The sequence below is a fragment of the Squalius cephalus genome (assembly GCF_949319135.1).
Source record: "Squalius cephalus genome assembly, chromosome: 3".
NCBI classification, from domain to species: Eukaryota; Metazoa; Chordata; class Actinopteri; order Cypriniformes; family Leuciscidae; genus Squalius; species Squalius cephalus.
Genome location: NC_137124.1, coordinates 43,139,360 through 43,164,256, shown reverse-complemented (window position 1 = coordinate 43,164,256; position 24,897 = coordinate 43,139,360). Strand labels below are relative to the sequence as shown.

General features: G+C 40.7%; 1 protein-coding gene across 2 annotated transcripts in view; it reads right to left on the bottom strand.

Annotated features, from left to right (window-relative positions):
• col25a1 (collagen type XXV alpha 1 chain) overlaps positions 1 to 24,897 on the bottom strand; it is a 1,104,568-nt gene that overhangs the window by 281,424 nt on the left and 798,247 nt on the right. The window contains exons 7-9 of one of the 2 annotated variants that reach the window (XM_079866339.1): positions 2,584 to 2,628; positions 1,738 to 1,782; positions 1,175 to 1,201 (exon numbers count right to left, since the gene is read on the bottom strand). In XM_079866339.1, the coding sequence (XP_079722465.1) occupies positions 1,175 to 1,201; positions 1,738 to 1,782; positions 2,584 to 2,628 (117 nt within the window). The remainder of the gene's footprint in view (positions 1 to 1,174; positions 1,202 to 1,737; positions 1,783 to 2,583; positions 2,629 to 24,897) is intronic. The other variant, XM_079866340.1, reaches the window with a different exon arrangement.

Here is a 24,897-nt window from a genome sequence, read left to right as displayed (position 1 = left end):
ATTGCTGCAGCAATGGCTGATGTGTACAACTGGCAGTGAACTCGATCAGGGCGGGTCTAAGTTATAACGGCAGTGTCAGTCAACACTCGGGGGCGGGGCCTGTGGCTTTAGTGATGTCACTAAAGCCACATTCTGAAAACGGGTCGTTTGGAGAGACTCCTTTTGATTTATGGAGATTAAAAAAAAAGGAGTGAGTGGATTTTTATCAATGTAGGGTGGTTGTGTACACACACTGCCAACACACATTTATGTCCAAACACCATACAAAAGTGAATTTTGCATAATAGGTCCCCTTTAAGTAAATCAACTTCAAAAGCTAATTACTCCTGGACAGCAATGCCATAGAAATATATAGAGCGACCGCAAAAAACGGAAGTTAAAAGACAATATTCTAAAGATGGCTGTGCCCTTGTTTCTCTGGTGCATAAGGTCTATAGTTTGGATGTTCATGTTCCTCCGGGCTCATATGTCCTTAGATGTCGACTTCCCAAGCTCATGTCTGAGGCCCTTCTCGTGTTTATGCATACACACTACACAAACTTGAGGGGTCCAGACACTTTCAGTGCGGTTGCATTGGTATTCTCGTTCCCATATCGCTTAAATCAATCGCAGCATTGAGAGTAGCTTTTGAAAGGGAACTTCTCGGGTTACTTGACTGTAACCCTGTTCCCTGAAAAAGTGGGAACGAGAGGCCGTGAGGCCGTGTTTAGGACATTCTTCAGACAAAATGATTGATGAGTGCACCTGCCACGTCTATTTATAGCCTCTGACGTGCGCATTCCGATGAGGTCATAATCAGAGGTTATTTAAGTCAAATTCTTTGGCGTGTTTGCCACACGTGTTCACAACTGGTCAAACTAAGACGTTTTCCTATAGCGCTTAAATCAAGTGCAGCATCTCGTTCCCGCTTTTTCAGGGAACAGGGTTACAGTCAAGTAACCCGAGACATTTTCAAAGTTTTACTCTTCCATTCCTTAATCACTGAATTTTAATACTGAGGGCATTGGGTATAATATTACTTTTATGTTGCTCTACCAAAAAATAAATAAATAAAAAATGTATATGTATTTCCATATATTGAAGCAACAGAATTATGCTGATCCCCACAAATCAAAAACATGCATGACAAAACACCTCTGACATATTATCGGTTTGAGTAAAAACATGTTTTTACCTTCTCACCCTGTTCACCTCTGTCACCCTGATGGAAAATAAATTAAGCAGCGTTAAATATATAAAGGCTAGAAACTCAAGGACTAGGGTGTACCAAAGAGTCCAGCTTGATCAGATTACATCTGGGGTTAAATTAATTTTCATTTAAGATATGAGGCTCATGTTACAGATGCCCTGTACTTTACTGTAAATGCCATCTTACTTACATCTTACTGTACATGACCTGTGGAGTAATGAACATGGAATTTATCCATTTTAAATAAACATTACTCACTCCCAGAGCAGCTTTAGGCCTAATACATACACTGAAAACACAACAGATCATCTAAGGACATGGGCATATAACTTTTTATAGATCAAATAACATAGGATGATAAACTTTATAATATTAAATGATATGGCCATGATATTTGATATTTAACTTCTAATAATGAGATAATCTACTGATTAAAAAAAATAATAATAATGTAGCCATTGTCTCAATGGAACTTGTATTTAGTATAGATATTCTATAATTCTATAAATCGTGATCTAATGAAATCTTGCACAACATGTGCCACAAACCTTGACGCCAGGGATTCCATCTAATCCTGGCGTACCCATATATCCCTACAAATAACAGAACACACAGTGACCTATTCAGCCCATCTCTCTAAAAAGAGTCATGTGACTTCTTAAACAAGGATACCCCCCTGCCCCCGCCCCCACCCCCGCCCCCGACCAACACACACCCCTCGATTACTTTTTAAAATAAAGACATTTACTGAATTACCTGTCTCCATGATGAACTAGATTGCATTTAAAGGAGCCTTGGACAGTTTTATAACTGCAGTGCATCTGAGATCTATTACATGAGACCTGGCATCCAACATTTAGAACTTCAAAAGTGAGTATTGCTTCCACCGGAAAACAGTCTTACTCTGTTTCCAATTAATGCATACCCTTCAGTTTTAATGGATTTCTAAATGCTTGAGAAGATTACAAGGCTGGTATGCATCAGCTTCCCTCATTCCCCTATATGAGCAACATGGAAATATTTTTACAACACAACCTTTTTCTTATTATGCTGTATTTGAAATTGAAAGAAGGTTTGGCCTCACAGCCAGCATCCTTGGTCAAATTTCAAAACAATGCACTCTTCAAGTTCAGACTTTAGACCAAAGAAATGACTCATGACTATGCAGTGAATAGATTCATAATCGGGCTCAACGTTTCACTATAATAATGATAATACTAGTATAATACTTCACGGAAATGGAAATGGCTTTGTATTCCTGAATTTTGACAATATTCTTTCCCAAGCCAACTATGGGTTATTCCTAAAAATTGAAAATAGGGAATTTATTGTGTATTCAAAGCAATACATTTTTGATTGAAATGTAAACCAAATAAAGATATCTGTTATCTTACCTTTATTCCATCGATACCTGGAAAACCAGGTGGCCCATTGGAACCCTACAAGTGAAAATTACAAATTGTTTTTAGATATGTGACCCGTGTTTGCAAATTTTGTAATCAGACAAAAAATTACTGAGCTGCCCCTGTCTGAAGCCAATAGAATCAGCTAAGTCAATTTTGAGAAAAATCGACTTAAAGTTTTCTGAAGGTTCCAAAACAAAATCACCTAGCAACCATATCTTAAAATCCCTGGTAATAACACCAAATTTGGCACACCAAGTCAAAACCAACTATTTTGTATCTATAGGCAACATATATATTCAATTTTGTTTTCCATTATACCACAATTGTTTGATTAACATTAATGAAACAGACAGACAGCCTATATATTAAGACCTACTGTACCGCACGGACCTACAGTAATGTTACACATCAGATGATAATATTTGAGTGAATACTCGCCAAGACAGATATTTTGAAATACTGTAATTCTGTGTAGTGTGTGAGGGCTTAATTAACTAATTTTTGTGAATACCTCAAAATCTAACTTTAAACAGACAGACAGCCTATATATTAAGACCTACTGTACTGCACGGACCTACAGTAATGTTACACATCAGATGATAATATTTGAGTGAATACTCGCCAAGACAGATATTTTGAAATACTGTAATTCTGTGTATGTGTGTGAGGGCTTAATGAACTAATTTTTGTGAATACCTCAAACTTTTTCACTTGTTTTGCCTGTAGCTCGAAATTATGCACTGCGCATTTCGACTGCTTTTGCCAGCACGGGTCACATATATTTTAAATAAATTAGATATTAAGATATAGAAACGTCTCGGTTACGTATGGTAACCCTCGTTCCCTGAGTCCAGGGAACTCCGACGCCTCGTCGGGGGAGTTCCCCTGACGAATTGGGATCACGCTAGGGAGACCAATTGCCTTCGAGTGAATTAAAACGAGCCAATGAACATTGGCATGCAAGGTTTGCATTCCGCGGCCCGCCTACCAGTGCGGGTATAAGGCGGAATCAAGCGCATACACAAACGCTTTTCGCTGAGGAGCCGAACGGTGTCCAGTCCTCCGCGAAGTTACAGCAGCATGGCGACGGGACGAGGCGTCTCCGTTCCCTGGACTCAGGGAACGAGGGTTACCATACGTAACCGAGACGTTCCCTTTCGTCAGCAGGGAACTCCGACGCCTCGTCGGGGGAGTTCCCTTGACGAATTGGGATCCCTACCAAAACGCCATGGTGCTGGCCCCTTCCAGCGCCCAGCTAAGCTACAGCCCTGCAACAGTTTCCAGAAATTTTGCGGGAGCTAGCTAGGGAATCACACTGCTGTTCCGCAAGACCCAATCAGTGGATATTGGATAACACTGGGAAAGCGTGCCCGACCCCAAGGATATAATAGGGGGAGGGAACGCTGCGGAAGCTGAGGCAGCCTAGAGGAAGGCCCTCAAATACACACATGTACTAACCACGTAGGGTAGTGAAACATATGGCAGTCCTTGAAGGTAGTCCCAGTCCAGAGGAGTGAGGAGCGTACTCAACAGGGACGACAGAATGAGTCTGTCAAGGGGAAGACACGGCTGAACTGCACGTGGCAATCATGGGTCGCCGCAGGGACCACTGGAAAGGCACCCAGTCTACTAACAACTCCTTACTGAAGGTAGCAGACCTGGTGCCAGGCGGTCCGCAACGCCTGACACCGGAGGGGGTGATGGAGGAACTCACGAGGTTAGCCGTTTGTTGGGTAACCAACGGAGCGAAAGACGCACGTATCCGCTCACGGAATGGCGTCGCAAGCCGACACACCTATTCCCTCTAATTACTGGCCATAGCAAGTACTCGGGAGGAAACAGGTTCCACACGTAGGCTATAAAACCTAGCGAACGTGTTCGGTGTCGCCCAGCCCGCAGCTCTACAATGTCTGTTAGCGAGGTGCCTTGTGCCAGAGCCCAGGAAGCGGCAACACTCCTAGTGGAGTGAGCCCGCAACCTGGGTGGGCAGGGCTCACCCTGGGACTCATAAGCCCTGGTGATAGCATCCACTAGCCAGTGGGCTAACCTCTGCTTGGAGACAGCCTTCCCCTTCTGCTGGCCTCCGTAACAAACAAAGAGCTGATCTGAGGTCCTACAGCTTTGCGTTCTGTCTATATAAACCCGGAGGGCCCGGACGGGACAGAGAAAAGCTAGGGCTGGGTCTGCCTCCTCCTGGGGCAGCGCTTGCAGGTTCACTACCTGGTCCGCGAAGGGAGTGGTAGGAACCTTGGGCACATATCCGAGCCGGGGTCTCAATGTAACATGAGAAAGGCCAGGCCCGAACTCTAGGCACGATACGTCGACCGAAAAAGCCTGCAGATCCCCTACCCTCTTGAAGGAAGCCAATGCTAACAGGAGCGCTGTCTTAATGGACAGGATATTAAGCTCAACTGTCGTCAAAGGCTCAAAAGGAGGACTTTGGAGCGCTCTAGCACTAAAGTTAAGTCCCAAGAGGGTACAGGGTGCAAATCGCGAGGTGGATTTAGCCTCCTAGCACCCTTGAGGAATCTGATGACCAGGTCGTGCTTCCCCACGGACTTACCGCCAACTACATCGTGATGTGCAGCTATTGCGGCAACATACACTTTGAGAGTGGAGGGAGACAGCCTTCGCTCCAACCCCTCTTGTAGGAAGGAGAGCACGACTCTGACCGGCAAGTTCGTGGGTTCTCCCCATGGGAAGAACACCAGCCGACGAACAGGTTCCACTTCAGAGCATAGAGGCGCCTCGTAGAGGGGGCTCTAGCTGAAGAGATGGTATCTACCACTGCCTGTGGCAGGCCATCTAGAACCTCCGCGTCCCGTCCAGGGACCAGACATGGAGTTTCCAGAGGTCTGGACGCGGGTGCCATAGAGTGCCCCGTCTCTGAGAAAGAAGGTCGTTCCTCAGAGGAATCGGCCAAGGAGGGGCTGTCGCGAGGAGCATGAGTTCTGGGAACCAAGTCCGGGTTGGCCAATACGGGGCTACCAAAAGGACCTGCTCCTCGTCCTCCCTGACCTTGCACAGTGTCTGTGCAAGAAGGCTCACTGGGGGGAACGCATAAGTCCCGGGGCCAGCTGTGTGCCAGGGCATCCGTGCCGAGAGTTCCTTCGGTCAGGGAGTAATACCACTGGCAATGGGTCGTGTCCGGAGAGGCAAACAGGTCTACCTGTGCGGCTCCGAAGATTCGCCAAATCAGCTGGACCACCTGGGGATGGAGTCGCCATTCTCCCGGAAGGGGAGGCTGACGTGAAAGCTCGTCGGCCACACAATTGAATTCCCCTGGGACATGAACGGCACGAAGCGACCTCAGATGCTTCTGACTCCATAGGAGGAGGTGGGAGGCGAGTCGCGACATACGACGGGAGCGCAGACCACCTTGTCGGTTGATGTACGCAACGGTCGCAGTGCTGTCCGTACGGACCAGTACGTGCTTGTGTCTGAGAAACCCCTTGAGGCGACACAAGGCCAAGCGTACTGCTTGCAACTCTAGGCAGTTGATGTGCCAATGCAGCTGGGGCCCCGTCCACAGACCCGAGACTACATGCCCTTTGTACGTGGCCCCCCAACCCTTGTCAGAAGCATCTGTGAATACCACAGCATGCCTGGAAACCTGGACTAGGGGCACACCGGCCCGTAGAAACACAGGATCCGACCAAGGGGTGAAGGTTTGGCGACAGTGCGGGGTGACTTTGACCCGGAACGTGCCGCTCTGCCACGCCCACCTCGGGACTCGATCGTGAAGCCAGTGCTGGAGCGGTCTCATATGCAACAGACCGAGCGGCGTTACTGCGGCTGCGGCTGCCATATGCCCCAGGAGCCTCTGAAATTGTTTCAGTGGAACCGCTGACTTGCCCCGAAAAAGACTTGAGGCAGTTGAGCACTGACTGGACGCGTTCCTCCGTGAGGCGCGCAGTCTGGGCGACCGAGTCCAGCTCCATACCGAGATAAGAGATCCTCTGCACAGGGGAGAGTTTGCTCTTGTCCCAGTTGACCTGAAGCCCCAACTGACTGAGGTGCCGAAGCACCATGTCCCTGTGATCGCACAACACATCTCGCGAGTGTGCCAGAATGAGCCAGTCGTCGAGGTAGTTGAGAATGCGAACGCCTTGTTCTCTCATGGGAACAATGGCCGCCTCCGCGACTTTCGTGAAGACACAGGGTGACAGGGCCAGCCAGAAGGGTAGGACCTTGTACTGATATGCTCGACCCTCGAAAGCAAACCGAAGAAATGGTCTGTGTCGGGGAAGAATCGAGACATGAAAGTACGCGTCCTTCAGGTCGATCGCTGCAAACCAATCCTGGGGACGGATGCACTCGAAAATGCGTTTCTGCGTGAGCATCTTGAACGGGAGCTTGTGCAGGGCCCGATTCAATACTCGCAGGTCCAGGATTGGCCGTAACCCACCGCCTTTCTTGGGTACAATGAAGTAAGGGCTGTAAAACCCTGACCTCATATCGGCTGGAGGGACCGGCTCGATCGCGTCCTTCGCCAGCAGGGCGTCGATCTCCTTCCGCAAGACCGGAGCATCCACTGGACGCACACGGGTGAAGTGGATGCCCCTGAACTTGGGAGGCCGGCGTGCAAACTGAATTGCATAGCCGAGCCGGATGGTGCGAATGAGCCAGTGCGAGGGTCTCGGGAGCGCTAGCCAGGCTCCGAGAAACTGCCGCAACGAGCCCACCCGCATCGCCGGCGTACCCGCGGAGGGGCAGCGAGGCGGAAGGCAGGGACACGGCTCCGGTGGCATTGTAGCGGCCGAGAGCGGGGTCTGGGTGTGTACTTGGACAACACCTACCTGCTTCCACCGGAGGACAGACGGCAGAGAAGACCCGAGAGTGTTCTGCTGCGGGCTGTCGCCTGGCGAGGGAAGGGGAGGAGACGAGGAGCGGGGCCCAAGGGCGGCTGCTGGTCTCCGTGCCTTCCCGCCCAGCGGCAGACAGGAGTGACGTGACCGAGGTGGCGCCACTGCTATCTGCCAGCTGGGGAGAGGGGACTGAGAGTGGCGAGACCCGAGGGTGGCGCACACTGCTGTCCCACTCTGTAACGGGAGAGACTGCTTGTTCAGCAGACCCAACCGTGAATGACCCAGAGGAGGAAGAAACTGCTCTTTTTTAGGTTTTGGGTACCACCGACCAGCTGGTCGGCGGCGGAACAGAAACAAAAAATTTAACAAAGGATTCTCCACCCGGCCCTCCTCCGGGGGAAGGAGTGGTGATGACACACACTCCCAAAGAGCAGTTTTCGTCACACTCTCTGGGTCGCTCCTCTCAGGGTCATTTCCCCTCCTTTTGCTGGGGGGGAAACGAACTCCGAGCGGGCTGGTTTTAAGGCGCTTCTGGACCACAGTGTAGACATCGTCTGACCGAAGGCCAGCGCTGTGACTAATCACGGTCAGTCATAAAGCGCAGCTCTACTCCGAGTCAGAACTACCCACATGCACTGAATGTGCAGGGGTAGTGAGAGAGGAAAAACTTCTGCAGATTTAGGCATGTTTGGCTTGCCATATTGGCACCAAAATACTTCCATACTGCCAACATTTTTCACACACATCTAGGCACTTTAGACCCAGGAAGTGTGGCTGTCAGGTCTGAACCTTCAGCATGAGAACACACCATTACAGTAGGAACTCAGCATCATTTTCAGAGTATAACAGCCCTCTCTCCGATGTAGCAATCGACATCTGTCCTCCCCTGGGGCCCCGAATGAAATGCTTGGTCCCTCATGATAAGGACCAAAAACCCATTCAAAGCCTCGACGGCACACAGCACGCTGAGCGGCTCAAGCCTTTACGAGAAAGGGGAGGCGAACAACGTGCCGACGTGGTCATGCACTCATGAGAGAACATGAACCACCCATGAACGCCGTCTCAACACACTGATTAGGCATGTGAAACAGCGATCATGGCCGTCAACCAGGCATGCAAGACAGTGAACGTGGCCATCGCTGGCACACGGCACGCTGAGCGTTCAAGCCCTCAGGCAAGACGAACAACGTGCCGACGTGGTCATGCTCTCATGTAGAGAGCACAAACCACCCACGAACACAGTCTCAGCATGTTTGTGACGCGCTAGAGGAGTGGGAAGCTCGTGAGGGTCTTTCACCTGGCGAGACATTCCGCACTGTAACCCTCAGATCACCAATGTTATTTGCCAAAGTAGCCCTCTCCTGGTGCACCAGAAGAGAACTAGATCGGGAAACAAGCAAAGGGACTCACCTCATAGAGGCACGCGAGTCTTGATCTTGACCACGCATCTTGAGCGCCGAATGACGCGCGCTGGGTTGCCGTGACAACCCACGCTGTCAACCGGCGCTCGACGGCACACGGCACGCTGAGCGGCTCGAGCCTTTAAAAAGGGGAGACGAACAACGTGCCGACGTGGTCATGCACTCATGAGAGAACATGAACCACCCACGAACGCAGTCTCACACACTGATTAGGCATGTGAAACAATGAACGTGGCCGTCAAATAAGGACAGGAACGATCGCATCCAGAAACACACGAGTGAAACGTCATCCTGAAAAGGACGCGATCTTCACTCGTGTTGCTCTTTCAGGAAGAAATTACTCTCTTTATTGTGCTGAAGCACACAGGGACCCAACGCGGCGACACAGCGGGGAAACTGCAAGCCCGCTGTGCGCACTCAACCGTTTACCAGCTGTAAAAACAGCTTTTGAATTAACAGCGTGTAGACGCAGCCGGCAGACAGGAAATCGCGCGGTCGCTGAAACGCCGTCTCACCAACACAGAGAGGTCCCTTCCCGAAACAGCAGACTCGTAGAGCGTAAGATAAATACAATCTTAAAACTCATTCACTCAGAGAGGACACAACCGGTCGGCTCCGAAGCAGAAAGCGTTTGTGTATGCGCTTGATTCCGCCTTATACCCGCACTGGTAGGCGGGCCGCGGAATGCAAACCTTGCATGCCAATGTTCATTGGCTCGTTTTAATTCACTCGAAGGCAATTGGTCTCCCTAGCGTGATCCCAATTCGTCAGGGGAACTCCCCCGACGAGGCGTCGGAGTTCCCTGCTGACGAAAGGGAACTAGATATTTCCAAGTTTCTGAAAAAAAAAAGCAGTTAAGTTAGTTGCATAACTACTGGTTAGTTTTTCTCTAACACTGTTAAAATATATATATATATATATATATATATATATATATATATATGTATTAACCGGGATGTTAAATTGTTTTGCTAGGCATTATAACTCCCAAAAGTGTGAAGTCATTTACCTAGTCAACAGTGCCTGAATAAAACATGTAACACTGTCAGTAGCAAAGCAGGTCTGGTCTAGTGGCTGACAAAGATACTTTATACTGTACAGTACACGCAGACATAAAACCCTGTTGTGTTTACATGCTCTCAGTGTGCATGTCTAGAATTTATTTTACTGTATGTGTGTTAGGGTTGGGTAACATTTGAATTTTTATGATTCCAATTTTGCTTATCGATTGCAATTCTTATTGATTAACAGTTTTGATTCTAATAAGGTTAAAAAAAAAGAATTAAAACGTTTCAATATCAAACATATTTATTCTGTGTCTTTTTGCAACACATTTCGTTGCAGCCGAATAACATGAAAATCAGCAGCCTATAAAGAACACTTAAACAATGAACTTTTGCCTTTGGTTATAACAAAAATACCACAGCTAAAACAACTAGATTAATTAATATAAATTTCAAAGTTTATTAAAGGTGGGGTATGTGATTCTCTTTTTTGTCCATTTTCAAAATCACTTCAAAATTTCATTTCAAAATCACTTGAAATCCTATTCCTAAACCACTTACAGCCACTGAGTTAGAAGCACTGAAATGAAAATTAAGCAATTTAATGATCTGTGGAACGGGCAGGACTCGAAAAACTCCAGCCAATCATTTCCAAGAACACCTAGAATCATTGGACAGTAAGTTCGTCAATCAAACGGTCGTACCATACCCCCCTCCCCCCATCCCATCCATGTTCTTCCAATGGGTTGAGTCAGGGCCAGCGTTGGAGGAAAGAAGGTAGGACCATTTGAGTTGTGTATTTTCAAAATCTGCCGGCCGTTTTGCAAATCCCATACCCTACCTTTAAGACAAGTAAACAGTCAGTAATAAAATAAGAATAAATAAACAAATTAGCAATAGCACAAAAATAATACAACTGAACAAAGTTTATATTCAAAACGGCATAGTTTTCAGTCATTCAGTCAAGATATATGAGTGATTTTATCTTTGTCCTTTGTTGTTTGCTCATAACGTTTTCTTTCTCAACAGTTTAGTTCACTTAAGACAAATCCGACTGTGTTTATAAGTATACATGCCAAGATGGGCATTTTGACATAATTTTGTGTGTATTTGTCCATTCAAGCACTCGAAGACATGAAAGAGAACTTAAAGCAACACCAAAGCACTTTTCCTCTTCTGTCCCCCCCGGTTGGAAGCGGAATTGTCCAATTACCCCTGTCGTAAATAATTTAGCCTACCGTTGCACGCACGCTATTTGTTTATCCAGCACCGGCTTTGGAAATAACGATGTCCACAGACAAGGTAGAGTATGTTGCATGATTTTATGAAAGTATGATGTATTGCAACATCAGAAACAAAGAAAAACAAAATAATGACATTGCTTGCTATTTATTTGCTATTGTAACGCTTGCCATAAAGCAAGTCAAATTTATAGTTTCTTATGTCTCATTCGAACTACAGATCTGCTACCCGGTCTGGCAAACTTGCATAGTGCGGTAATAGCTGATAGAGGGTCTCAAAGTGAATGCAGAAGTGCCATTCACCCTGTGAGTTGATGAACCACTGAAACGATTTTGGAAAAATTATTTTAAGGTACAAAAGAATCTTTGGTGTTGTTTTAATTCAGTATTTACACACTATTTGAAAGGCAGCTTTCTGTGGGCGTACTACAGATGCGTGTTCACAGAAAAGGGTTCCCTTTCATGTCTTCTTGTGTTGATTGGTTTAACATCACATTAAAATGTGCAGACAGGAATTGATACGTAAAATAGAAATTAACTTTATAATAAATATTTGATTCCTGACCTTATGTCAGTGGACAGAAGGAGACAACACAGGTAATACAATTCACAGAAATTTTTATTGACCGGCGGCAGAGATCAAGTAGAATCAACAGGTGAATGTTCTGAATGAAGATCAGTTGAATGCACTTAGCGGGATAGTAATTGTCTCTTTGTTTTGCAGGCACTGAGATGGGAATGGCTGAAAACGATCAGATGAGCTGATGATGTGAGATGAACAGGCAAGGAGCCGGGCAAGTTGACCAGAAGCAAACAAAAATACCAGACGATTGTGAAGTGATAGGTGACTGCTTATGTAGTGTGTGCTGATGAGTTGGTGCAGGTGTGCTGGATTAGTATTCAGGTGAAGCTGATTGAGTGGATGGAGCTCAAGGGTCTGGGGTTGATGATGGTGTTGAATACGTGACACCTTAAGCCGAGTTCAGACTGCACGATTTAAGCCGAGTTCAGACTGCACGATTTTAGCCTCAATTTTGGCTCGCCGACAGGTTTTGAGAAATCGACGACTAATGCCCGAAATCACAGGTAAATCGGTGCTCGTTCACGCGAGTGACAATCACGCAGTGTGAATGAGCAAAGACGCGATCTGAGAGAATCGCCGACGAGTCGCCGACGTCCATGAGATATTTGCCATGCTAAATATCTGGACCTGTCGGCGAATCCTGCTTTGTGAAAAGTGTTCTGACTGAAAACTACATCGGCGATGACCGACAGCCAATGAGAGAGCAAGATACAGAGCAGCGGGGAGTTCTGGGAGGAGTTATAGACCAGAATATCAGTATTTTAATAGATATATTTACAGTTATATCAAACAGAAACAAAGCACAAACATTTGCTTGACCAGCAGCAACAGCAGCACATTGCAAATTATTTATTTACCCACAACTCTCTTTGCAGAACACACAGTCCTTGCTCCCCTCGCCTTCCTAACCATTTCCTCCTGCATAAACTGTTTATTTTTCTCCTTTTTGCTGCAAATCAGTGCACAGACAATTTGGATCGCAATCTTCTTGCAGGCTATCATTTTTAATAACAATTTAAGTCTTGCGAGAGCTCCGGTCTCACGCACGCGTGATCTTGCGTTATTTCCTTATCACTTCTCGCGTGTTTGGTTGTGAAACGTAGTTTGCGGACCAGACAGAAGTTGTCGGCGATTCTTTCTTTTGTAAAGTCATGCAGTGTGAAACCCCCTGCCGCCTGATCCCCTGATCCCCCTGATCCATCGGGCAATGTGAACACACCAGCAACTGAATGTTACCCCAGATAGTCATGCAGTGTGAAAAGAACCATGACCCAACTACTTTGAAAATCGTGCAGTGTGAACTTGGCATTAGGTATCTGATTCCACAATTTGAATCAATATTTGATTCCCAACCCTAATTAGTGGAATCTGTAATGTGTTGTTTAGGAGTGTTGATGTTTCTCATCAACAGTCCATCTTGCGTGATAACTGGACCTTAGTTTTTTATGCAATAATTTTTTAATAAGACTAGATTTAGGCATGCTTGGAAACAGTGAATTCTCATTTTAATTTCTTTATAAAAATCACCAAAAAATTTCCGGTGAAGAGATTTGCCAAAGAAAACCACTTGAGGTGATTCTGACATATTCAAATATGCTATAATAAGGTTGTAAACACGAAACAGTAACTGTTTACATTGAGCCTTGTTGGTCTGCCACGGGGCACACCCAAATGCGGCCCAGAGGTGAGCGCAGTCATTAACACCGCAGTGTGTCATCGGCCCTAGTGTCCTGAGGAGACTGTCGACTGCTGACGGCTCAAACAGACAGCTTTAATGAGGTTACTTTGAAAACACTGGCAGCTACCTGATATCAAGACAATGCACATCTGCTATAATAACCTCTTGTGGGACCCTAAGGCTGTGTGTTAATGTCACAGGTTGACTCAGTACTTTTTCGTTTTTAATTGGCAGAGACATTACTGTGTGGTGTATCATGTGTGATGGTGTTTACTGTGTGCATGAACATATTTGCACTCTGAATTGTAGTGGTTATTCACTGTGCGTGTGCATCAAATTTGTAGTGGGTTTTGTTGGGGGTTGAGGGTTGGGGGGGGGGACGCTGGTGTCGAGTGAGGATAGTATGGATGAGGGTGAACGTAGTGAGGCTAATTCTCAAAGGAAGAGGGGGCTAAGTCATGGCAGCGAGTCAGAAGACGCGAGTGAACGAGTGGTGAGGCGGAAAATGGATCAAGAAGGATTGAAAGTGCTGGTAAAGTTCAAAGAGGGTCATGATATTAAGTCAGTAGGGCCTGTTGCTCTCACTAAATTTTTGCGTGAGAAGGTGGGTGAGGTAACCAGAGCTAGAGTGCATTCTGATGGTGATTTGATGATAGTGTGTAAAGACGAGGGTCAGCAGTTGAAATCATTAAAGCTGAAGAGTGTTTGCAAAAAATAAGTTTTGGAGGTGAAGAAAAGAATGGCGGCAGGAGAGGTGTGTAGGGGAGTTATCTATGGTATTCCCATAAACGAGGATTTGGGAAAGCTGAAGGATAGTATTGAGGGAGGACGTGCGATTAGCCTGAAGAGGCTCAAAACATGGAGGTCTGGAGAGAAGGTTGATAGTCTATCAGTATTAGTGGATTTTCAAGGGGAAAAGCTGCCTAAATATGTCACTGTTGGATATCTGAACTACAATGTAAGGATGTATGTGCCCCCTCCGTTGCGGTGTTTTAAATGCCAGAAATATGGTCACATAGCTGCTTACTGCAAAGGCACACAAACATGTGGGTGCTGTAGAGGAGAACATGTCTATGGTGCATGTGGAACTGGGGTGCAAGAGGAGTGCGTCAACTGTGGGGGAGCGCATAGTGTCGGGTACAGGGAGTGTGAAGCCAGAAAGAGAGCAGTTGAAATCCAGCATGTTAGGGCTGAAGGAAAGTTGTCTTATGCTGAGGCAGCTAAGAGAGTTCAAGCTGAGCCAAATTTAGTGAGACAGGCAGCAAGAGCCGGAAAAACCTCAGTTGTTGATAAGGAATTCCTGATTGTTAAAAAGAAAGAGTTTCTGTGCTTTTTTGCAGAAGTTATAAACTGTACATCACAAGCATAACACAGGTCTGAGAAGACAGCCATTGTGGTTAAAAGTGCCAATAGATATCTGGGTATTAAAGATATTACGTGGGAGAGTATTTATGAAGAACTTCAGAACAGATAAATCTGAGAAGCCAGCATCCCTATCACAGCCGTCTTCACAGTTGCCTGCGTCGATTTTACAAACTAAAACCTAAAAACCTAAAAAAAAAAAAAAAAAACTTTTATTTTCTACAGTGGAATGCTAGAAGCTTGGTGGCAAATGGGCAAGAGCTCAAGAGGTTTATCTCCAAATTAGAGACTAAACCTGAGATTATTTGCATTGTTGAGACATGGTTGAAACCTCATCTGAATTTTGTTTTAAATGGGTATGTGTGTGAGCTAAGTGATAGGAGTGATAGTAATGGGGGTGGATGTGCTACTTTTATTAAGGTGGGGGTTCCCTACAGAGTTTTAGGTAAGGGTGAAGGATTAGAGTATTTAGTTACTGAGGTTTGGTGTGATAATGGTAGCTTAAATGTTGTAAATTTTTATAATCCCTGTAAAAGACTTGATATTGATGCACTAGAGTTGGTTGAAGGGCAAGAAGGTGGCAAAATAATATGGTTAGGAGATTTTAACACACATAGTTCCCTGTGGGGAGGGGATAAAACGGATCACAATGGCTTGGTTTTAGAAGAACTTATGGATAGGAAAGGGTTGGTTTGTTTAAATGATGGGTCGCCTACTCGTATTGGGGTGAGGGTGCAGTCCGTATTAGATCTGACTTTAGTTTCTCAGTCTCTTGCAGGTCAAATAATATGGGAAGTTTATAGTGAGTCAACGATTGGAAGTGACCACTATCCGATTATGTGTAGGATGGGTAGCAGGAGCTGCAATGTGACCCAGTGTTTCTCTGAAAGATGGAATTTTAATAAAGCTGATTGGATAATGTTTACATTTATAAGTGATAGGAATATGGGTCAAGTTGAGGTGATAGATGATGTGGATGAATTTACTGAAAATGTTAGTATAGCTATGGTGGAAGCTGCAAAAGCTTCTATTGCCGAGTCGAGGCCGGGAAGTAAGAAGCGGAAATTGGTACCCTGGTGGACAGATGAATGCACACAAGCAATAAGCAGTAGAAATAAAGCGTTTAAAGATTTTTAAAATAGTTTAAGCCAGGGTTCACCAATCTCGGTCCTGGAGGGCCGCTGTCCTGCAGAGTTTAGCTCCAACCCCAATTAAACACACCTGAACCAGCTAATCAAGGTCTCACTAGGCATACTAGAAACTTTCAAACAGGTGTGTTGGAGCTGGTTGGAGGTAAACTCTGCAGGACAGCGGCCCTCCAGGACCGAGATTGGTGAACCCTGGTTTAAGCTTTCAAAAGTATTTGGAATATAAAAGAGAGTAGGCTAAGGTGAGGAAAGTAATTAGGAAAGTAAAAAAGGATTACTGGATAAAGTATTGTAACACTATAGGAAGGCAAACCTCCGTAAATGATGTATGGAGAATTGTTAAAAAAATGAGTGGGGTGCGGCAATCTTGGAGCTATACAGTCCTTAAGAATGGTGAGACTGTGGCAGTGAAGGATGAAGATAAAGCAGCGTTAATGGTCAAAGATATAGCTAATGTTCATAGTAGTCTCAACTTAACTGATGATGAAAGACATAGAAGAGCGGCAACAAAAAAACAGTATCAATATCTTTTAGAAAATGTAGAGGATTTTCAGTAAGTGAACTAAAAAAGGCTATAAGCAAGGCGAAGGTAACAGCTACGGGAAAAGATAGAATAAGTTATGCAATGTTGAAACATCTTAGTAACAAGGCTCTTAATTCTGTGTTGAAGTTATTTAATAAGGTGTGGGAACAAGGGAAAATTCCAAAGAGCTGGAAGATGGCTGTTATTATTCCAATTAGAAAGCCGGGGAAAGATCCTATTGTGGCTTCTAACTGTAGGCCAATTGCTTTGTCATCCCACCTAGGTAAGCTAATGGAGAGAATGACTGTGGAGAGAATGACTTTTTATGTTGAGTCTCGGAATTTGATAACGCCGTTCCAAAGCGGCTTCAGGAAAGGAAGGTCAATTATGGACCCAGTTATTAAATTGGAGAGTGATATAAGGAAGGCCCAAGTGTGTAAAGAAGGTGAGGATAAACAGTAGCTTCTCTGATTGCGTATTTGTGGAAAATGGTGTACCCCAAGGAAGTGTTATTTCACCAATTCTGTTCTCTATAATGATAAATGATATATATGATACACTTGATTATAGTATAGGCAAATCATTGTTTGCAGATGACGGCGCTCTCTGGAAAAGGGGTAAAAATGTTCAATTCACTGTTAAAAATTTGCAAAAAGCTATCGACTCTGTTGAAGAATGGGCTGGGAAATGGGGATTCAGGTTCTCTGTTGAGAAAACCAAGGTAGTATTTTTCTCGTTTAAAAAAATTGAAGAAAGGTTTTAATTTAAATTGTATGGTAGAGATTTAGAAAGAGTAAATTGTATGAGATTTTTAGGTATGCATTTTGATTCTAAGCTTACCTGGCATAATCATATTGAAAAGGTAGTTGACAAATGTAAAAAAGTCATTAAAATAATTAGGTGCTTGTGCAATAAGGAGTGGGGAGCAGATATGACTTCAATGAAAAGATTATATGTTGGATTAATTAGGACTATTGTTGACTTCGGGTGCATGGTTTATGGGTCTGCTACAAAGTCTGAATTAAAGAAGCTTGATGTTATTCAGGGTTCGGCCCTCAGGATATGTTCAGGAGCAATGAGAACCTCCCCTATATCAGCGCTTCAGGTTAAAGTAGGTGAAATGCCATTTGAGTTGAGGCGACTGCAAATGTCATTGTCATATTATGTTCATTTAAAGGGGCATATGGAAGACCATCCAACTAAAAGTGTCCTCATTTCAACATGGGAGCAGGCAAAAAGTAAAAGAGAGTCGTTTAGTGCAAGTATACATGAAAAGGTAAAGCAAGCGGCTGTAGAAAATTTCAAATTTAGTTAATCTGTAGTCTATCCACCGCACCCACCGTGGCTGCTACTGGTTCCAGACGCTGATATAACTTTGCATGAAAAGATTAAAAATTATAAGGGGGATAGTGGACAAATGGCTATGAGGTATGTGGATAACTATTATGGGTACGTGCAAATCTTTACTGATGGGTCAAAGCAACCAGATACAGGGAAAGTGGCAATCGCATATGTGATACCAGAGTTTGATATTAAGTTTTCTGAAAGAGTTTCGGATCATTTATCAGTGTACTCAGCAGAGCTGATAGCAATTGTGATGGCGTTGCAGTGGGTAGAACAAATTAAACCACTAAGAGTAGTTGTATGTTCAGATTCGTTGTCAGCCTTAGAAAATTTTAAATTAGGTAACTCTAGTGAAAGGTATGATATTGTGTGTGAGATATTGACTTTGCTTCATAGTATTCAAAATGCGGGGACACATGTAAAGTTTGTTTGGGTTCCGGCTCATGTAGGTATGGCTGGTAATGAGTTGGCAGACAAGTTTGCTAAACAGGCTTTGAAAGCGACAAATGTGTCTATTCAGTGTAAAATATCAAAATCAGAGGCTAAGTCAGTAGTACTTATGAGGGGACATGTGTCAAAATGATTTACGACTTTGACCTTTGACCTTTTGACAGGTTGAACTTCCGGTGACCTTTATGATTGATGGGTTGAACTTCCGTAATGAGGTCATGGGATTAACCTATTGACCCTGCTAGCCTATCGATCATGTTTTTTGACAGTTAGTTTTGAACTATGACCTAGCTAGGACTAAATCATAATTTTGACGGATAGTTTTGTCCTATATTAATAGAACAGATGTTTTTGCCGGTTGTTTGAACTTTGTCCCAGTTATATGTGTGTGCGTGTGTGGTTATATGGCTTGTGTCAGAGGCCTGCGCCCCCTCCCTTTACATTCCTGAGCAACGTATATAAATGGGGTCAGTTATTTCATATATGTGACATTCAGTTATTTCACATTTATACATAAAACATTCTATCCTTTATATTCTATCCTTTATATAATTTATATAATATAAATTATATAATCTAAAACAATTAAAGGTTGAAAAAACATTTAGCTATTTCACATTCATATGTAAAACATCCTATCCTTTATATAATTTATATAATATAAATTATATAATCTAAAGCAATTTAACTAAGGTTGAAAACATTCTGCTCTTTTTAAAATTATATAATGAAATACTTACAAAATCTACATAATGTTGCATATCACACTAGCAATAGTTTGAAAAACATTCTGTTCTTTAAAAGAATATAAAATCAAAAGCTTCCTAAAACCAATTGTTTTAGATGAATAAAATCATCTTACCTTATTATTTTAGAGAGTTGAAAAGTATGTCCATACCATTCATGTCCACAAAAATAATTAAACTAAGGTTGAAAAAACATTCTATCCTTTAAAAGTATATAATGAAATGCTTACACAATATATCTTACTAAAAAGAATAAAAATAAAAATCTTCTTACATGTTTGTAAGTCTGGACGGTCTCTGACTTCAGAGATCAAGATATAAGGGGCTGAAATTATAATCCTAAAAGTTTAAAAATGTTTTAAATTTAATACATTATTCAAAGTTGTAATAGAGTTGTTAAATTATTAAAAGTGGTAAAACAAAAAACACTGTTTTTCCTGAATGAGCTCACCAGAGCACTCAGAATGGTGCGTGCGCATGTCTGTGTCTATGCGCGCCCCCTCTCCGTCTGAGCTCTGACCCCCTCCTTTGCATACCAGAGTACGGTGAAATCTCACACTAACAAAAGTTGAAAACATGCCTTTAAAAGTATAATATAAATATCTTATTGATCCAATTGTTTTAGCTGAATAAATAAATTCATCTTACATAAAACATTCTGCTCTTTAAAAGTGTATAAATTGTATAATATAAAATAAAATAATTAAACCAAAGTTGAAAACATGCCTTTAAAAGTATAATATAAATATCTTATTGATCCAATTGTTTTAGTTTTAGATGAATAAAAGAATATCAAATGAAATGCATACTGAAACCAATTCATTCAGCTGAATAAATAAAATTGTCTTACCTTATTTTAGAGAGAGTTGAAGAAGTAGCTCCTAACACATCATTGTCTATACGAAAAAATATTCTGTTCTTTTTAAAAGTATATAATGAAATACTTATAAAATCTACCGAACCAAGTATTTCAGTTTTAGATAAGTGAAGTTTTCAGTTTTAGTCTCAAAACATTGGCAGGCTCGCGTCTATTGTATGTGTCTCACAAAGTAAAACACACGTGTCTGTGTCTGTGTGTGTGTGTGTGTGTGTGTGTGTGTGTGTGTGTCTGTGTCTGTGTGCGCCCCTTCACATGTGAGCTCTGTCATCTGAAACAGGATCCCCCATCCACATTCCTGAGCACGGTGAAAGTGAGATTAAACATCATATACAATAATATAAAATAAATATCTTACTGAAACCAATTATTTTAGTTTTAGATGAATAAATAAAATTCATCTGACATGTTTAGAGTTACAACTCTTGAACTTACATGTTCAAGAAGCTCTTAAGAGACATAAATCACAGAGTGGTTCTCTCTCACACCAGCGTCTCTGACTCAGAGGGGTGTATTCAGTGATGGGATGAGACATTTTGAATGGTGTGTTAAACTTATAATCCTAAAAGTTTAAATGACATCTATTAAAAATAAAAGATGTTTTAAATAAATTATTAAAAGTCTTAATAAAAAACAAATATTCTACAACGATGGTCTGTGGAAAAATTTGACTTGAACTTAAAGTATTTTTATTTATTTATAATGGGTATGTAAAATAATTTGAAATTTGAAGCGTAACAAGTCATCTCACGCCTGTGAAATATTCAATAATTTCTTAAGTTGTATCTGTGAGAAAATGACAACCACATAGGCCTATCTTCAGAGAGAGCAACCATGAGAACATTTAGAAACTGGGAATCTTCCAGAAATAAGGTCCTTTCGATCAGCGCTGAGAAAGAAGTTACTGGACACCCTTGTGAAAAAAAAGTGCACTTAAGTGTACTTTTATAAAGTGTACTTATTACATAAATAATATACTTTAAATATATATACACTTAAGTGTGAATTAAATGCCATCTTTTCGGCGCACTTAATGCACATTAAGTGTAATTAATTTCAAATATATCATATATTAAGTTGAAATAAAATGTAATAAGTTGCCATTAAGAGTGATTTTTTGGAACAACTTAATTGGTACTTTATTACAACTTTATATCTACTTTCATAATTGCTTCTAGTGTTTTTAAAATATACTTAAAGTGCACTACAAAATGTAATGACACGCAATTAATGTGATTTAAAATATACTTTAATGTCAGTTAACAATACACTTAAGTGTGAATTAAATGCAATGTTTTCGACACACTGAATGCACATTAATTGCAATTAATTTCAAATATATCACATATTAAGTTGAAATAAAATGTAATAAGTTGCCATTAAGAGTGATTTTTTGGAACAACTTAATTTGTACTTTATTACAACTTTATATCTACTTTCATAATTGCTTCTAGTGTTTTTAAAATATACTTAAAGTGCACTACACAATATAATGACACGCAATTAATGTGATTTAAAATATACTTTAATGTCAGTTAACAATACACTTAAGTGTGAATTAAATGCAATGTTACAAACAACAAAACTAAATGTAAAACCCTCTAAATTTACTGACAAAATAATCTCTAAAAGAAGTACATAAAAACCTTTCTGTTGATGCACAAGAAAACCCCAAGAAACACTATGCATAAACACAAACAGTTTTGGAAAGAGACCTTTGGGTAATGCTTTACAAAAATATACTAGTTACCTACTTCAGTTAACATGAACTAAGATTGAATAATACTTTAAGCATTTATTAGTCTAAGTAAGATAATATTAGTCTTGGTTATATCATGTTGGCTATAAAATAAACTAATATTAACAAATGAGACCTAATTAAAAGTTACAGAACCTTGTTATTTAGCTCTTAAAGGGATGTTCAGCAGAAGAAAGAAATTCATACAGGTTTGAAACAACATGAGGGTGAGTATATGATGACAGAATTTTCATTTTAAAGTGGAGTATCCCTTTAAACCTTTACCAGCACCAACATTAAACAGGACCAAATGCTTGCATTACAGTGAATCTAAGTTTGTCTAAAAAAAAAAACACTAAAAAAAAAAAAAAAAAACACTGAAGAACTCCAAAAGCACAAAAATCAAAATGATTTGTCACCCAATTTTTTAAGTTGTTGGAAAGTGCTGTTTATGTCAATGTCCCAGATGCTCTCCAGAGTATATGTGAATGGAAATGTTTCAAAGATGCAGGAAAGTCAGAAAAAAATGCCTTGAGGAAAAAAACAAAAAAACAGAAAATTTGTTTATAATACAGATCCAGTCCATTATTATATTTGGCTCAATTGAATGAAAGAGATAGATATACAGTTGCACTTCAAAGTTGAAATACACCTTGCAGTATCTGCAAAATGTTAACAATTTTATCAATCAATAAAAGGATTCCACTGACTACGCCATCTTTACTGACACTGGGCTTAAAGTGATTAAAAATAGAGAACCTTTTTATTGCTACTTTACAGCGAATTAAGCATAACTTTATCAATTACACAAAGATACAGTATATGACCCATGCAAACCCAGGACCAATGCAAATTAAGAAAGGTATTCTTACATTTTAAGCTTGCCCCACATAGCTATCTTCATGAAGGATGTTCCTGTTCCTGTATTTACCACAGTTGACACAGCAATGCTGCAAGCCTTCTACCTTTGGTTTGTTACCTATAAAATATATGATGATTATAGGGCAGGTGTAAATGCACAGGTGGGAATTTATTACTTGCACATGCAAAAGATTCAAAGCATTTAAAAGCTATAGGGATAACGTTAGTTAGTGACTTGAAAGCAGTGTTTTAGCTTGATCAGGATGTGCTGTCATGATAAATCTTGTAACATCACCTCATCAATACAGGTCTGTGATTCCACACCGCTTGCACTGTATCTCCAATAACAAATATGAACTGATCCTGCAAAATGAATGTTTAAATCCAGGTAAACACAAAAATATTACATATTCCAAAACAAATAGTAATTGAACAACTCTTTAAATACAAAATGAAATTTAACACATTACAAGCATTTTTTCTAGAGGTGGGTAACGTTAATATATTAAATATTTATGGTGGTTATAAGATTGATTATTTGTATTAAATGTATATAAACGTCTTCGAGTGTTACAATATTGGATCAGCATTCAGCAAATGTTTAGTAGCTTGTTTAAAATAATTAAAAAAGTCGGTTTGGTTTAAAAAAAAAATCAGCAACCAAATTCCTCGAACACGACCACACACGCCTTCCTCACATTACAATGTAAGACATTATTAGAATGCAATCATATATAAATTATTGAAAACATGATTAATTCACCTCCCGAGTGTATTGAGTTTATAATATCTGCGATTAAAATGCACTCAGCAACTGACATGTTACGGTGAAAAAATAATTAACTAAAGAAAGCATCAATATATACTTACTTGATTGATTATTTGCAGCATAACGTCTCATCTGCAAACAAACATCCAAACGTGGTGCTCCTTTTGTTCTCTTGTTTGGCTAGCTTCAGTATCATCACGCATCGCAAAACATAGCGCATTTTTCAAACTCTAGTGAAGTAGAGCGTCATAATGACGTAGTATTTCTCGCGCATGCGCATTAAACAACATATTCATATATCATGCATGGTTAAATGTTATTTCAGCTTTTCTGTTTAAGTTAAAGTTGTTCTAACTCATTGTGTTGTTAAACTCTGTAAGTTCACAAAACTTTACTCATTAACCTACTGTAACTAAAAGTCAATCTTTTTTTTTCAATGTAGTCTAGTGTGATTAAAATTAAATGTATTTTAACTGAATTTAAATGCAAATTCATTTTGTTTACATTTGTTTAACTTTTGCTCGCAATTAATACAATTTTAAATGTGTGTTTAATTGACTTAGAACAACATAATGATATTGAAAACTTGTATTATGTTCACAGATGTAAAGTAGCTACAACACATTACTATTAGACTCCTCTCATATATTACATTTTATTTTCAAATATTATGTAGAAAGCTGACACTAGTTGAGTTCATAGAGCAAGGGCTGGTGATAAAAATGTCAACAATAAGTTGTACTGGATTATATTGTATAAGCAGATGTATTGGAAAAATACATTTCAACTGCATAATGCACACAGTATATATTATAGACAAAACACATTTAAAATACATTAACCAATTAATTTTGGACAACACACTTGAGTTGGAATTAAAATCAATTATTTTCCATGTTTTCCATTAAAACTGTTATTTTATATATTAGTCAATACATCAAAATAAATTCCCTTTAATAACTTATAACTTTAACTTTAATAAATTTAAAACACTATAAATCATAATTATTTAAAATGTATGTTTAAGCAAAACTTAGTAGACATTGCAAAGTGCATTTTTTAAAACATGCACTTAAGTGTGTTTATAAATATTGTCATGAAAGTGTTCTTTCTTTAAGTTAAGCTTAATTAGACATTATTACAAAGTGCATTTTTAAAAAGTGTACTTAAGTGTGTTAATAAATATTGTGATGAAAGTGTACTTACTTTACATTAAACTTAATTAGATATTATTACAAAGTGCATTTGTAAAAAGTGCACTTAAGTGTGTTTATAAATATTGTGATGAAAGTGTACTTTCTTTAAGTTAAGCTTAATTAGACATTATTACAAAGTGCATTTTTAAAAATGCACTTAAGTGTGTTTATAAATATTGTGATGAAAGAGTACTTACTTTAAGTTAAACTTAATTAGATATTATTACAAAGTGCATTCGTAAAAAGTGCACTTAAGTGTGTTTATAAATATTATGATAAAAGTGTACTTTCTTTAAGTAAAACTTAATTAGACATTATTACAAAGTGCATTTGTAAAAATTGTACTTAAGTGTGTTTATAAATATTGTGATGAAAGTGTACTTTCTTTAAGTTAAGCTTAATTAGACATTATTACAAAGTGCATTTTTTTAAATGCACTTAAGTGTGTTTATAAATATTGTGATGTTAGTGTACTTACTTTAAGTTAAACTTAATTAGATATTATTACAAAGTGCATTTGTAAAAAGTGCACTTAAGTGTGTTAATAAATATT